General features: G+C 44.6%; 1 protein-coding gene across 4 annotated transcripts in view; it reads left to right on the top strand.

Annotated features, from left to right (window-relative positions):
* LOC139416963 (host cell factor C1b) overlaps nucleotides 1-12,797 on the top strand; it is an 83,878-nt gene that overhangs the window by 35,034 nt on the left and 36,047 nt on the right. For 3 of the 4 annotated variants that reach the window (XM_071166177.1, XM_071166178.1, XM_071166180.1), the window contains 5 exons: nucleotides 7,072-7,248; nucleotides 8,431-8,655; nucleotides 9,176-9,235; nucleotides 11,083-11,193; nucleotides 12,516-12,717. In XM_071166177.1, the coding sequence (XP_071022278.1) occupies nucleotides 7,072-7,248; nucleotides 8,431-8,655; nucleotides 9,176-9,235; nucleotides 11,083-11,193; nucleotides 12,516-12,717 (775 nt within the window). The remainder of the gene's footprint in view (nucleotides 1-7,071; nucleotides 7,249-8,430; nucleotides 8,656-9,175; nucleotides 9,236-11,082; nucleotides 11,194-12,515; nucleotides 12,718-12,797) is intronic. The other variant, XM_071166179.1, reaches the window with a different exon arrangement.

The following is a 12,797-nucleotide window of genomic DNA, read 5'->3' as shown; positions in this document are numbered from 1 at the left end:
AAGGCCTTGGTGGCAAGGTAAATACAATATAGCAAGTAAAACACTGGAATGGTAGTTTTGCAATGGAAGAATGTGCAAAGTAGAAATAAAAATAATGGGGTGCAAAGGAGCAAAATAAATAAATAAATTAAATACAGTTGGGAAAGAGGTAGTTGATAGTGCTAAATTATAGGTGGGCTATGTACAGGTGCAGTAATCTGTGAGCTGCTCTGACAGTTGGTGCTTAAAGCTAGTGAGGGAGATAAGTGTTTCCAGTTTCAGAGATTTTTGTAGTTCGTTCCAGTCATTGGCAGCAGAGAACTGGAAGGAGAGGCGGCCAAAGAAAGAATTGGTTTTGGGGGTGACTAGAGAGATATACCTGCTGGAGCGTGTGCTACAGGTGGGTGCTGCTATGGTGACCAGCGAGCTGAAATAAGGGGGGACTTTACCTAGCAGGGTCTTGTAGATGACATGGAGCCAGTGGGTTTGGCGACGAGTATGAAGCGAGGGCCAGCCAACGAGAGCGTACAGGTCGCAATGGTGGGTAGTATATGGGGCTTTGGTGACAAAACGGATTGCACTGTGATAGACTGCATCCAATTTGTTGAGTAGGGTATTGGAGGCTATTTTGTAAATTACATCGCCAAAGTCGAGGATTGGTAGGATGGTCAGTTTTACAAGGGTATGTTTGGCAGCATGAGTGAAGGATGCTTTGTTGCGAAATAGGAAGCCAATTCTAGATTTAACTTTGGATTGGAGATGTTTGATATGGGTCTGGAAGGAGAGTTTACAGTCTAACCAGACACCTAAGTATTTGTAGTTGTCCACGTATTCTAAGTCAGAGCCGTCCAGAGTAGTGATGTTGGACAGGCGGGTAGGTGCAGGTAGCGATCGGTTGAAGAGCATGCATTTAGTTTTACTTGTATTTAAGAGCAATTGGAGGCCACGGAAGGAGAGTTGTATGGCATTGAAGCTTGCCTGGAGGGTTGTTAACACAGTGTCCAAAGAAGGGCTGGAAGTATACAGAATGGTGTCGTCTGCGTAGAGGTGGATCAGAGACTCACCAGCAGCAAGAGCGACCTCATTGATGTATACAGAGAAGAGAGTCGGTCCAAGAATTGAACCCTGTGGCACCCCCATAGAGACTGCCAGAGGTCCGGACAACAGACCCTCCGATTTGACACACTGAACTCTATCAGAGAAGTAGTTGGTGAACCAGGCGAGGCAATCATTTGAGAAACCAAGGCTGTTGAGTCTGCCGATGAGGATGTGGTGATTGACAGAGTCGAAAGCCTTGGCCAGATCAATGAATACGGCTGCACAGTAATGTTTCTTATCGATGGCGGTTAAGATATCGTTTAGGACCTTGAGCGTGGCTGAGGTGCACCCATGACCAGCTCTGAAACCAGATTGCATAGCAGAGAAGGTATGGTGAGATTCAAAATGGTCGGTAATCTGTTTGTTGACTTGGCTTTCGAAGACCTTAGAAAGGCATGGTAGGATATATAGGTCTGTAGCAGTTTGGAGGTGTCCCCCCCTTTGAAGAGGGGGATGACCGCAGCTGCTTTCCAATCTTTGGGATCTCAGACGACACGAAAGAGAGGTTGAACAGGCTAGTAATAGGGGTGGCAGATATACCAGATTGTCTAGCCCGGCTGATTTGTAGGGGTTTTTGCAGCTCTTTCAGAACATCAGCTGAATGGATTTGGGAGAAGGAGAAATGGGGAAGGCTTGGGCGAGTTGCTGTTGGGGGTGCAGTGCTGTTGACAGGGGTAGGAGTAGCCAGGTGGAAAGCATGGCCAGCAGTAGAAAAATGCTTATTGAAATGTTCAATTATGGTGGTTTTATCAGTGGTGACAGTGTTTCCTATCTTCAGTGCAGTGGGCAGCTGGGAGGAGGTGTTCTTATTCTCCATGGACTTTACAGTGTCCCAGAACTTTTTTGAGTTAGTGTTGCAAGAAGCAAATTTCTGCTTGAAAAAGATGGTTTCTAGCTTCCTGAACAGCTGCATATCACGGGGGCTGTTCGATGCTAATGCAGAACGCCATAGGATGTTTTTGTGTTGGTTAAGGGCAGTCAGGTCTGGGGAGAACCAAGATATCTGTTCCTGGTTCTACATTTCTTGATGTTTATTTAAGATGGTTAGGAAGGCATTTAAAAAAAATATCCAGGCATCCTCTACTGACGGTATGAGGTCAATATCCTTCCAGGATACCCCGGCCAGGTCGATTAGAAAGGCCTGCTCGCTGAAGTGTATCAAGGAGCGTTTGACAGTGATGAGTGGAGGTCGTTTGACCGCTGACCCATTACGGATGCAGGCAATGAGGCAGTGATCGCTGAGATCTTGGTTGAAGACAGCAGAGGTGTATTTAGAGGGGAAGTTGGTTAGGATGATATCTATGTATATCCTGACCTAGTGAGATATACATGGAGGACGTTTAATATCCTGACCTAGTGAGATATACATGGAGGTTTATTACCCTGACCTAGTGAGATATACATGGAGGTTTAATATCCTGACCTAGTGAGATATACATGGAGGAGGTTTAATATCCTGACCTAGTGAGATATACATGGAGGAGGTTTAATATCCTGACCTAGTGAGATATACATGGTGGAGGTTTAATACCCTGACCTAGTGAGATATACATGGAGAGGGTTTAATATCCTGACCTAGTGAGATATACATGGAGGAGGCTTAATATCCTGACCTAGTGAGATATACATGGAGGAGGTTTAATATCCTGACCTAGTGAGATATACATGGAGGAGGTTTAATATCCTGACCTAGTGAGATATACATGGAGGAGGTTTCATATCCTGACCTAGTGAGATATACATGGAGGAGGTTTCATATCCTGACCTAGTGAGATATACATGGAGGTTTAATATCCTGACCTAGTGAGATATACATGGAGGTTTAATATCCTGACCTAGTGAGATATACATGGAGGTTTAATATCCTGACCTAGTGAGATATACATGGAGGTTTAATATCCTGACCTAGTGAGATATACATGGAGGAGGTTTAATATCCTGACCTAGTGAGATATACATGGAGGAGGTTTAATTTCCTGACCTAGTGAGATATACATGGAGGAGGTTTAATATCCTGACCTAGTGAGATATACATGGAGGTTTAATATCCTGACCTAGTGAGATATACATGGAGGTTTAATATCCTGACCTAGTGAGATATACATGGAGGTTTAATATCCTGACCTAGTGAGATATACATGGAGGAGGTTTAATATCCTGACCTAGTGAGATATACATGGAGGTTTAATATCCTGACCTAGTGAGTTATATACATGGAGGTTTAATATCCTGACCTAGTGAGATATACATGGTGGAGGTTTAATATCCTGACCTAGTGAGATATACATGGAGGAGGTTTAATACCCTGACCTAGTGAGATATACGTGGAGGAGGTTTAATATCCTGACCTAGTGAGATATACATGGAGGTTTAATATCCTGACCTAGTGAGATATACATGGCAGAGGCTCGATCAAGCTAGTCGTCTTGACTACCCATGTCATTTTTGCTGGCCCGCAAAAGTTAGTGTTGATTGACAGCATTCTGTCCCCTAACTAATCACATCTTTGGTATACACAATACTCATAGAGAATTTATGTGTTGGAAAGCCTACTGGATGACAAATTGTTTTTTAAGCTAGACAGAAGAATTTAAGGGATTTTTTTTCCCTACGTAAAATAGATACAACAGATTTTTTATTTTTTTTAGGCAGCACCAAGTCATTACAAAAATTACAGACATACATGGAAAAAAACTACAAGTAATCTGGTAAAAAACCATAGAATTCACAAGAGTATAACAAAATCAGAAAACAACCAATTAAAAACATTGACAGGTCAGGGAATCAGCCTGAAAATCCTTCATCGGTGATTTAAAAACACCAATCGGGGACAAGTTCTTCCAGTTTTAAAGTATTTTGTAAGGCGTTCCAAGACGATGGTGCAGAGGACCATCGGACCAAATTCAGTTTCGTACATTTGGAACAGTCAGCAGGATAAAGTCCTGAGAAACGAAGAGACGACCCACCACATTTCTGAACAATAAAAAAACGCCCAAATTAAAAAGGTAGTAAACCCAACACGGCTTTTATAAATTACTGTACGGGACACTTAAAATGTACCTTAAGTGGCCATGCAATCCAATACTCCTCTTCTTCTTTATTTTAAAACAACAAATATTTAGGTAAAAAGAGTTAATCTCAAACAGAGGAACTAAAAGTATAGATGGATAAGCAATAAAAACTTCACCGTAAAGGCTCAGAATAAGTTAGAGGAAAAACAAAAAGAAATTAAGGAACGTAATAAAATATCAAGTGTATAAAATATTTAAGCGCTATTAAAAAAATAAAGTGAACTGGATGAAAAATCCACCGAATTCTTTAAAAAAAAATATAGAAAAAAATCTTCAACATAGAAATACTTCCAAATATATGATTTACTTGTTACAAATGGAGTCACCCAGGATTCACCAAACAATATTTTAGAAGAGGAAGCAAAGTACCTTTTAAACATATGTTCTCATTTCATTCTCCTCCATCTCCACTAACTTAAAGTTAATGGTAAGGGTATTTTTTTCTAATAATAGTATAAAATTAACAGCTATACAGAGACTCAAGTGAAGGCCTAATTACAGAGGAGGAACTTCTTGAGGCAATTAAAGCCTTTAAGTCTGGGGGAAAACTCCAGGTCTGGATGGCATACCAGTGGAAGTAAACCGAACTCCAGGGCTGGATGGCATACCAGTGGAAGTATACCGAACTCCAGGGCTGGATGACATACCAGTGGAAGTAAACCGAACTCCAGGTCTGGATGGCATACCAGTGGAAGTATACCGAACTCCAGGGCTGGATGACATACCAGTGGAAGTAAACCAAACTTTATTTGATATACTGGATGGCATGTAAGTTGAGGTGCAGTGCATTCGGAAAGTATTCAGAACCCTTGGCTTTTTCCACGTTTTGTTACGTTTAGTGATGCACCGATATTATATTTTTGACCGATATCTGATCTTTTCCTTGCTCAAAAAAAACGATGCCTATATATATTTTTTTTGCGGTCTTTTTAAGCATTCTAGCACAGTTAAATAGTACCTAAATATACCTTTCTAGGGCGGAACCCCTCTACAACATTCCGCTGAGAAGGCAGCGCGCGAAATTCAAAAAAATATTTTTTAGAAATATGTAACTTTTAACATATCAAGTCCAATACAGCAAATGAAAGATAAACATCTTGTTAATCTACCCATCGTGTCCGATTTCAAAAAGGCTTTACAGCGAAAGCACAACATATGATTATGTTAGGTCAGAGCCAAGTCACAGAAAAACACAGCCATTTTTCCAGCCAAAGAGAGGAGTCACAAAAAGCAGAAATAGAGAGAAAATGAATCAATAACCTTTGATCTTCATCAGATGGCACTCATAGGACATCATGTTACACAATACATGCATGTTTTGTTCGATAATGTGCATATTTATATCCAAAAATCTCAGTTTACATTGGTGCCTTACGTGCAGTAATGTTTGATTCCAAAACATCCGGTGAGTTTGCAGAAATACTCATAATAAACATTGATAAAAGATAGACTTCTCCTTAATGCAACCGCTGTGTCAGATTTTTCAAAAACTTTACTGAAAAAGCATAATCTGAGAACGGCACTCAGAGCCCAAAACAGCCAGAGAAATATCCACCATGAGTCAACAAAGTTAGAAACAACACCATAAATATTCACTTACCTTTGATGATCTTCATCAGAAGGCACTCCCAGGAATCCCAGTTCGACAACAAATTATTTGATTTGTTCCATAAAGTCCATCATTTATGTCCATATAGCCACTTGTTGTTAGCGTGTTCAGCCCAGTAATCCATCTTCATGAGGCGCAGGCACTTCGTCCAGACAAAAACTTGAAAAGTTCCGTTTACAGTCCTTTAGAAACATGTCAAACGATGTATTGAATCAATCTTTAGGATGTTTTTAACATAAAACATCAATAATGTTCCAACCGGAGAATTCCTATGTCTTCAGAAAAGCACTGGAACGAAAACAAATGCATTATTTACTCTGTAAATAACACTGCTGGGTGATTTTGATCATGATAGTATTGATCGATTTGACTCTTGACTTATCTTAGCAATGGCGTTCATCTACAAACTGTAGAAGCTATATGAATAGAAACATTCAGAACTTTTGTGAAACGGCACAGTGGGAAAAAAACATGGCAGCTAGATATCAAAGCAGGATGGTCTTCAGACACTGAACACAAATATAAACGCAACATGCAACAAATTCTAACATTTTACTGAGTTAAAGTTCATATAAGGAAATCAGTCAATTGGAAATAAATTAATTGGGGCCCTAATCTATGTATTTCACATGACTGGGCCTTGAAGGGCATAGGCCCGCCCACTGGGGAGCCAGGCCCGCCCACTGGGGAGCCAGGCCCGCCCACTGGGGAGCCAGGCCCGCCCACTGGGGAGCCAGGCCCGCCCACTGGGGAGCCAGGCCCGCCCACTGGGGAGCCAGGCCCGCCCACTGGGGAGCCAGGCCCGCCCACTGGGGAGCCAGGCCCGCCCACTGGGGAGCCAGGCCCGCCCACTGGGGAGCCAGGCCCGCCCACTGGGGAGCCAGGCCCGCCCACTGGGGAGCCAGGCCCAGCCATTCAGAATGAGTGTTTCCCTACGAAAGTGCTTTATTACAGACAGAAATACTCCTTAAAATTTCACGGGAAGTATATTTTACATTATTTATGTAGTGTGTGTGTGTGTATAACCAGGAAATAGAAGCCTCAGTGTTGTTGTCCATTGGTTTACTCTAATTAGGGGAGGGGTGGTAGGGTAAGGGGAAAATTATAAAGGAAATATATTTCCGTAAGTCCTAGTTAAAACTATAGTTATCCCAGGGCTGATTCATGTACAACCAGTTTAGTTCCTTCTATTCCATATTCTCTAGTCCTATGAATAACCAAACTTTATGCACTTTGAGATCATTCTTGTAAAACAGTGATTTATAAATGTTAATAATTGTAATTATTTTGTACTTGTCTGCTCTCCCCCCTCAGCCAATGGGCAGCAGCCCTCAGATGAGTGGCATGGCTGCGTTGGCTGCAGCGGCTGCTGCCACACAGAAGATCCCGCCCTCCACGGCCACCATGCAGCTTCCAGCTGGTGCTACTATGGTCAAGACCGTGGCCATGAGCCCCGGTTCACAGACTGTCAAAGTAGCCTCGCCTGTTATGGTAAGAGATCCCTGGACGAATAGTAACACGCACACACACCATGTAAACCTCTGCTGTTAATTATGAACACTAGAGTGATTTTTGTTTATCATGGCTGTGGTCCAATACCCACGTTACCTACTGTACCACGTAGAGTAAAGCAATGTATCGGCCGTGCCTTCTAAATGCTATAGGGAATGTCTCGGCCGTGCCTTCTGAATGCTATAGGGGATGTCTCGGCCGTGCCTTCTGAATGCTATAGGGGCTGTCTTGGCTGTCCTTCTATGCTATAGGGGCTGTCTTGGCCGTGCCTTTTCAATGCTATAGTATCTGTCTTGTCTGTGCCTTCTAAATGCTATAGGGGCTGTCTTGGCCGTGCCTTCTAAATGCTATAGGGGCTGTCTTGGCTGTCCTTCTAAATGCTATAGGGGCTGTCTTGGCCGTGCCTTTTCAATGCTATAGTATCTGTCTTGTCTGTGCCTTCTAAATGCTATAGGGGCTGTCTTGCCTTTTCAATGCCGTGCCTTCTAATGCTATAGGGGCTGTCTTGGCTGTCCTTCTAAATGCTATAGGGGCTGTCTTGGCCGTGCCTTGTCAATGCTATAGTATCTGTCTTGTCTGTGCCTTCTAAATGCTATAGGGGCTGTCTTGGCCGTGCCTTTTCAATGCTATAGTATCTGTCTTGTCTGTGCCTTCTGAATGCTATAGGGGCTGTCTTGGCGGTGCCTTCTGAATGCTATAGGGGCTGTCTTGGCGGTGCCTTCTGAATGCTATAGGGGCTGTCTTGGCCGTGCCTTCTGAATGCTATAGGGGCTGTCTTGGCCGTGCCTTCTGAATGCTATAGGGGCTGTCTTGGCCGTGCCTTCTGAATGCTATAGGGGCTGTCTTGGCCGTGCCTTCTAAATGGTATAGGGGATGTCTTGGCCGTGCCTTCTGAATGCTATAGGGGCTGTCTTGGCCGTGCCTTCTGAATGCTATAGGGGCTGTCTTGGCCGTGCCTTCTGAATGCTATAGGGGATGTCTTGGCCGTGCCTTCTGAATGCTATAGGGGCTGTCTTGGCCGTGCCTTCTGAATGCTATAGGGGCTGTCTTGGCCGTGCCTTCTGAATGCTATAGGGGCTGTCTTGGCTGTGTCTTCTAACTACTCTCTCTCTCTCCTGTCTCTCTGTCTGTGTGTCTCTCACCCGGTGTTGTCCTCCCTAGGTTAGTAACCCAGCAACCCGCATGCTGAAGACTGCTGCGGCTCAGGTGGGCACGTCAGGTGTTGTCACACCCGGAACGCCTTCTCGCCCTATCATCACCGTGCACAAGTCTGGCACGGTGACGGTTGCCCAGCAACACCAGGTGGTTACCACGGTAGTGGGAGGAGTCACCAAGACAATCACCCTTGTCAAGAGCCCCCTTACTATGGGGGGAGGTGGAACACTGGTAAGATGTTGTTTAGTTGCCTTAGCAGGATCCATAAATTGGCCGGCTAACTTTGAGAAATATTCAGAAAAAATAGATAGATGTTGTTTTCAATCAATTTAATTAAACCATTTAATAACAATATTAATGATAATAATGCAATAACTTGTATCATTCAGAAATAACTTTTAGTTTTTCTGGCATGTTTTTCTGCTTGTGCCAAAGCTAAACTTGGAATATGGGTTGTAAAAATTGTTGGTTTGAATTAATCCCAATTCCCATTTCATGCATCCTTCCTATACAATATGTTTTTAAAACAAATCTGAATATTGAAGCTAAGCAAGTTAGCTGTCTTATCTCATTGACTCCAGTTTTGTGACATGCCCACACCCCTGGGTTTAGCAGGGACTCACTGCGTCTGTTTTGTGACATGCCCACACCCCTGGGTTTAGCAGGGACTCACTGCGTCTGTTTTGTGACATGCCCACACCCCTGGTTTTAGCAGGGACTCACTGCGTCTGTTTTGTGCCCCTGTTCTAAGCTGACCGCGGCCAACCAGGGTCAAAACAAAGTGATGTCTGGGAAGGACGTGCAGCATTGGGTTAGTTAGGATGTCTTCTGTTGTCTTTTACATGAACAGTCCATTCCCCCCTCACATATTAAACATGTACAGTGGAACAGTCCATTCCCCCCTCACATATTAAACATGTACAGTGGAACAGTCCATTATCCCCATGGGGGGGGTCACATATTAAACATGTACAGTGGAACAGTCCATTCCCCCCTCACATATTAAACATGTACAGTGGAACAGTCCATTATCCCCATGGGGGGGTCACATATTAAACATGGACAGTGGAACAGTCCATTATCCCCATGGGAGGGTCACATATTAAACACAGAACAGTCCATTCCCCCCTCACATATTAAACATGTACAGTGGAACAGTCCATTCCCCCCTCACATATTAAACATGTACAGTGGAACAGTCCATTCCCCCCTCACATATTAAACATGTACAGTGGAACAGTCCATTATCCCCATGGGGGGGTCACATATTAAACATGGACAGTGGAACAGTCCATTATCCCCATGGGAGGGTCACATATTAAACACAGAACAGTCCATTCCCCCCTCACATATTAAACATGTACAGTGGAACAGTCCATTCCCCCCTCACATATTAAACATGTACAGTGGAACAGTCCATTCCCCCCTCACATATTAAACATTTACAGTGGAACAGTCCATTATCCCCATGGGAGGGTCACATATTAAACATGTACAGTGGAACAGTCCATTATCCCCACGGGAGGGTCACATATTAAACACAGAACAGTCCATTCCCCCCTAACATATTAAACATGTACAGTGGAACAGTCCATTATCCCCATGAGAGGGTCACATATTAAACACAGAACAGTCCATTCCCTGCCTCACATATTAAACATGTACAGTGGAACAGTCCATTATCCCCATGGGGGGGTCACATATTAAATACAGAACAGTCCATTCCCTCCATGGGGGGGGTCACATATTAAACATGTACAGTGGAACAGCCCATTCTCCCCACGGGGGGGGTCACATATTAAACGTACAGTAGAACAGTCCATTCTCCCCACGGGGGGGTCACATATTAAACATGTACAGTAGAACAGTCCATTCTCCCCACGGGGGGGGTGTTCACATATTAAACATGTACAGTAGAACAGTCCATTCTCCCCACGGGGGGGGGGGGGGGGGTCACATATTAAACATGTACAGTAGAACAGTCCATTCTCCCCATGGGGGGGGGGTCACATATTAAACATTAAACATGTACAGTAGAACAGTCCATTCTCCCCACGGGGGGGGGGGTCACATATTAAACATGTACAGTAGAACAGTCCATTCTCCCCATGGGGGGGGTCACATATTAAACATGTACAGTGGAACAGTCCATTCTCCCCACGGGGGGGTCACATATTAAACATGTACAGTAGAACAGTCCATTATCCCCATGGGGGGGTCACATATTAAACATGTACAGTAGAACAGTCCATTCTCCCCACGGGGGGGGGGGGGTCACATATTAAACATGTACAGTGGAACAGTCCATTCTCCCCACGGGGGGGGTCACATATTAAACATGTACAGTATGGAAGTTGCTTTAAATAAAAACATCTAATTTCCATTAATTAATTCATTTCATTAGTGACACATGTAAAATACATAGTTTCCTCAGCCATGTAAGTACAACCACACCCACCTATGTACGATATTATCTAAATAAAGGTGAAATAAATAAAATAAAATAAATTTGACATTTAAATTGGCCTATCTTGATAAAAGTCACGCGAAAGCGTCTGCTAAGTGGAATATATTATATTAGGTTTTTGATGGGTCGATCTTGATAAGGTAAGATGTGTTGTTTTGACCAGTCTCTCTCTCCTACTTCCTGTCCTCTAGCTGTCTAACCTGTCCAACCTGGGGAAGGTGATGTCCGTGGTCCAGACCAAGCCTGGTCAGACAGGAGCGGTGACTGGACAGGCTGGCTCCAGCCTCCAGCACATCATACAGGTCAGTAGTCAGGTAGCTTAGTGGTTAGAGCGTTGGGCCAGTAACCCGAAAGGTTGCTGGTTCGAATCCCCGAGCTGACAACGTAAAAAAAAAATCTGTCATTCTGCCCCCCGCCTGTTCCCCAGGCAGAAGCCGAAGACGTGGATGTCGATTAAGGCAGCGCCCCCCCCCCCCCCCCGCACCTCTCTGATTCAGAGGGGTTGGGTTAAATGCGGAAGACACATTTCAGTTGAATGCATTCAGTTGTGCAACTGACTAGTTATCCCCTTTCCCTTAGTTTTGGGGCGACAGGGTAGCCTAGTGGTTTGAGTGTTGGACTAGTAACCAAAAGGTTGCTGGATCAAATCCCCGAGCTGACGAGGTACACATCTGTCGTTCTGCCCCTGAACAGGCAGTTAACCCACTGTTCCTAGGCCGTCATTGAAAATAAGAATCTTAAGAATTCTTAACTGAGTTAGTTAAAAGTATAATCTGGGTCATTTAGTTCGGGGATGTGTTAACTCGGTCATCGAGGGCCTGATTGGTGTCTCACTTTTTCCCCATCCCTAGCAAATGCATCTGATTTAAACAAATTACATTTGAAACCAAAGACCTTGATTAGTGTATTTGCAGGCACTGGGGCAAAATTGTGCCACCAATCAGGCCCACGAAGACCGGAGAGTTGCCCATCCCCGATTTAGGGTTTGTCTCCACGACTAGTCTTAATCTGATGGGAAAATCTCTTGACAGCCTAGTCCAGTACGGGATCAGCCTAGTCCAGTACGGGATCAGCCTAGTCCAGTACGGGATCAGCCTAGTCCAGTACGGCATCAGCCTAGTCCAGTACGGCATCAGCCTAGTCCAGTACGGCAACAGCCTAGTCCAGTGCGGCATCAGCCTAGTCCAGTGCGGCATCAGCCTAGTCCAGTGCGGCATCAGCCTAGTCCAGTGCGGCATCAGCCTAGTCCAGTGCGGCATCAGCCTAGTCCAGTGCGGCATCAGCCTAGTCCAGTACGCGATCAGCCTAGTCCAGTACGCGATCAGCCTAGTCCAGTACGCGATCAGCCTAGTCCAGTACGCGATCAGTACAGGATTCTGATGCACGGGATCAGTCAAACAACCTGAGATATCCGTCTCGAAGGACCATGTTTCTTGTTGTATGTCAGCTTCCACCTCTATCTTGACCTCTGACCCCTAACCCTGAACCCCTCTATCTTGACCTCTGACCCCTAAACCCTGAAACCCCTCTATCTTGTCCTCTGACCCCTAACCCTGAACCCCTCTATCTTGACCTCCGACCCCTAAATCCTGAAACCCCTCTTATCGCCTTCTTTTCAAACCAGACGAAAGGTCCCCTCCCGGCGGGAACCATCCTGAAGCTGGTGACCTCAGCGGATGGCAAGCCCACCACCATCATCACTACGTCCCAGGCCGGGACCGCGGGGGGCAAGCCCACCATCCTATCCTACAGCGGCATGCCCACCACCACCAAGCCTGGCACGCACATCATCAAGACCATACCTATGTCTGCCATCGGACAAGCAGGTCAGTCCTGTCTGCTTCCGAAACATCAACCAATTCATCAATCAATTGAAAGTCAATTTGTGATTTTAAAATATTGTTAA

The sequence above is a fragment of the Oncorhynchus clarkii genome, chromosome 9 (genome assembly GCF_045791955.1).
Source record: "Oncorhynchus clarkii lewisi isolate Uvic-CL-2024 chromosome 9, UVic_Ocla_1.0, whole genome shotgun sequence".
Classification (NCBI taxonomy): Eukaryota; Metazoa; Chordata; class Actinopteri; order Salmoniformes; family Salmonidae; genus Oncorhynchus; species Oncorhynchus clarkii.
This window is presented reverse-complemented; position numbering and strand designations above follow the sequence as displayed.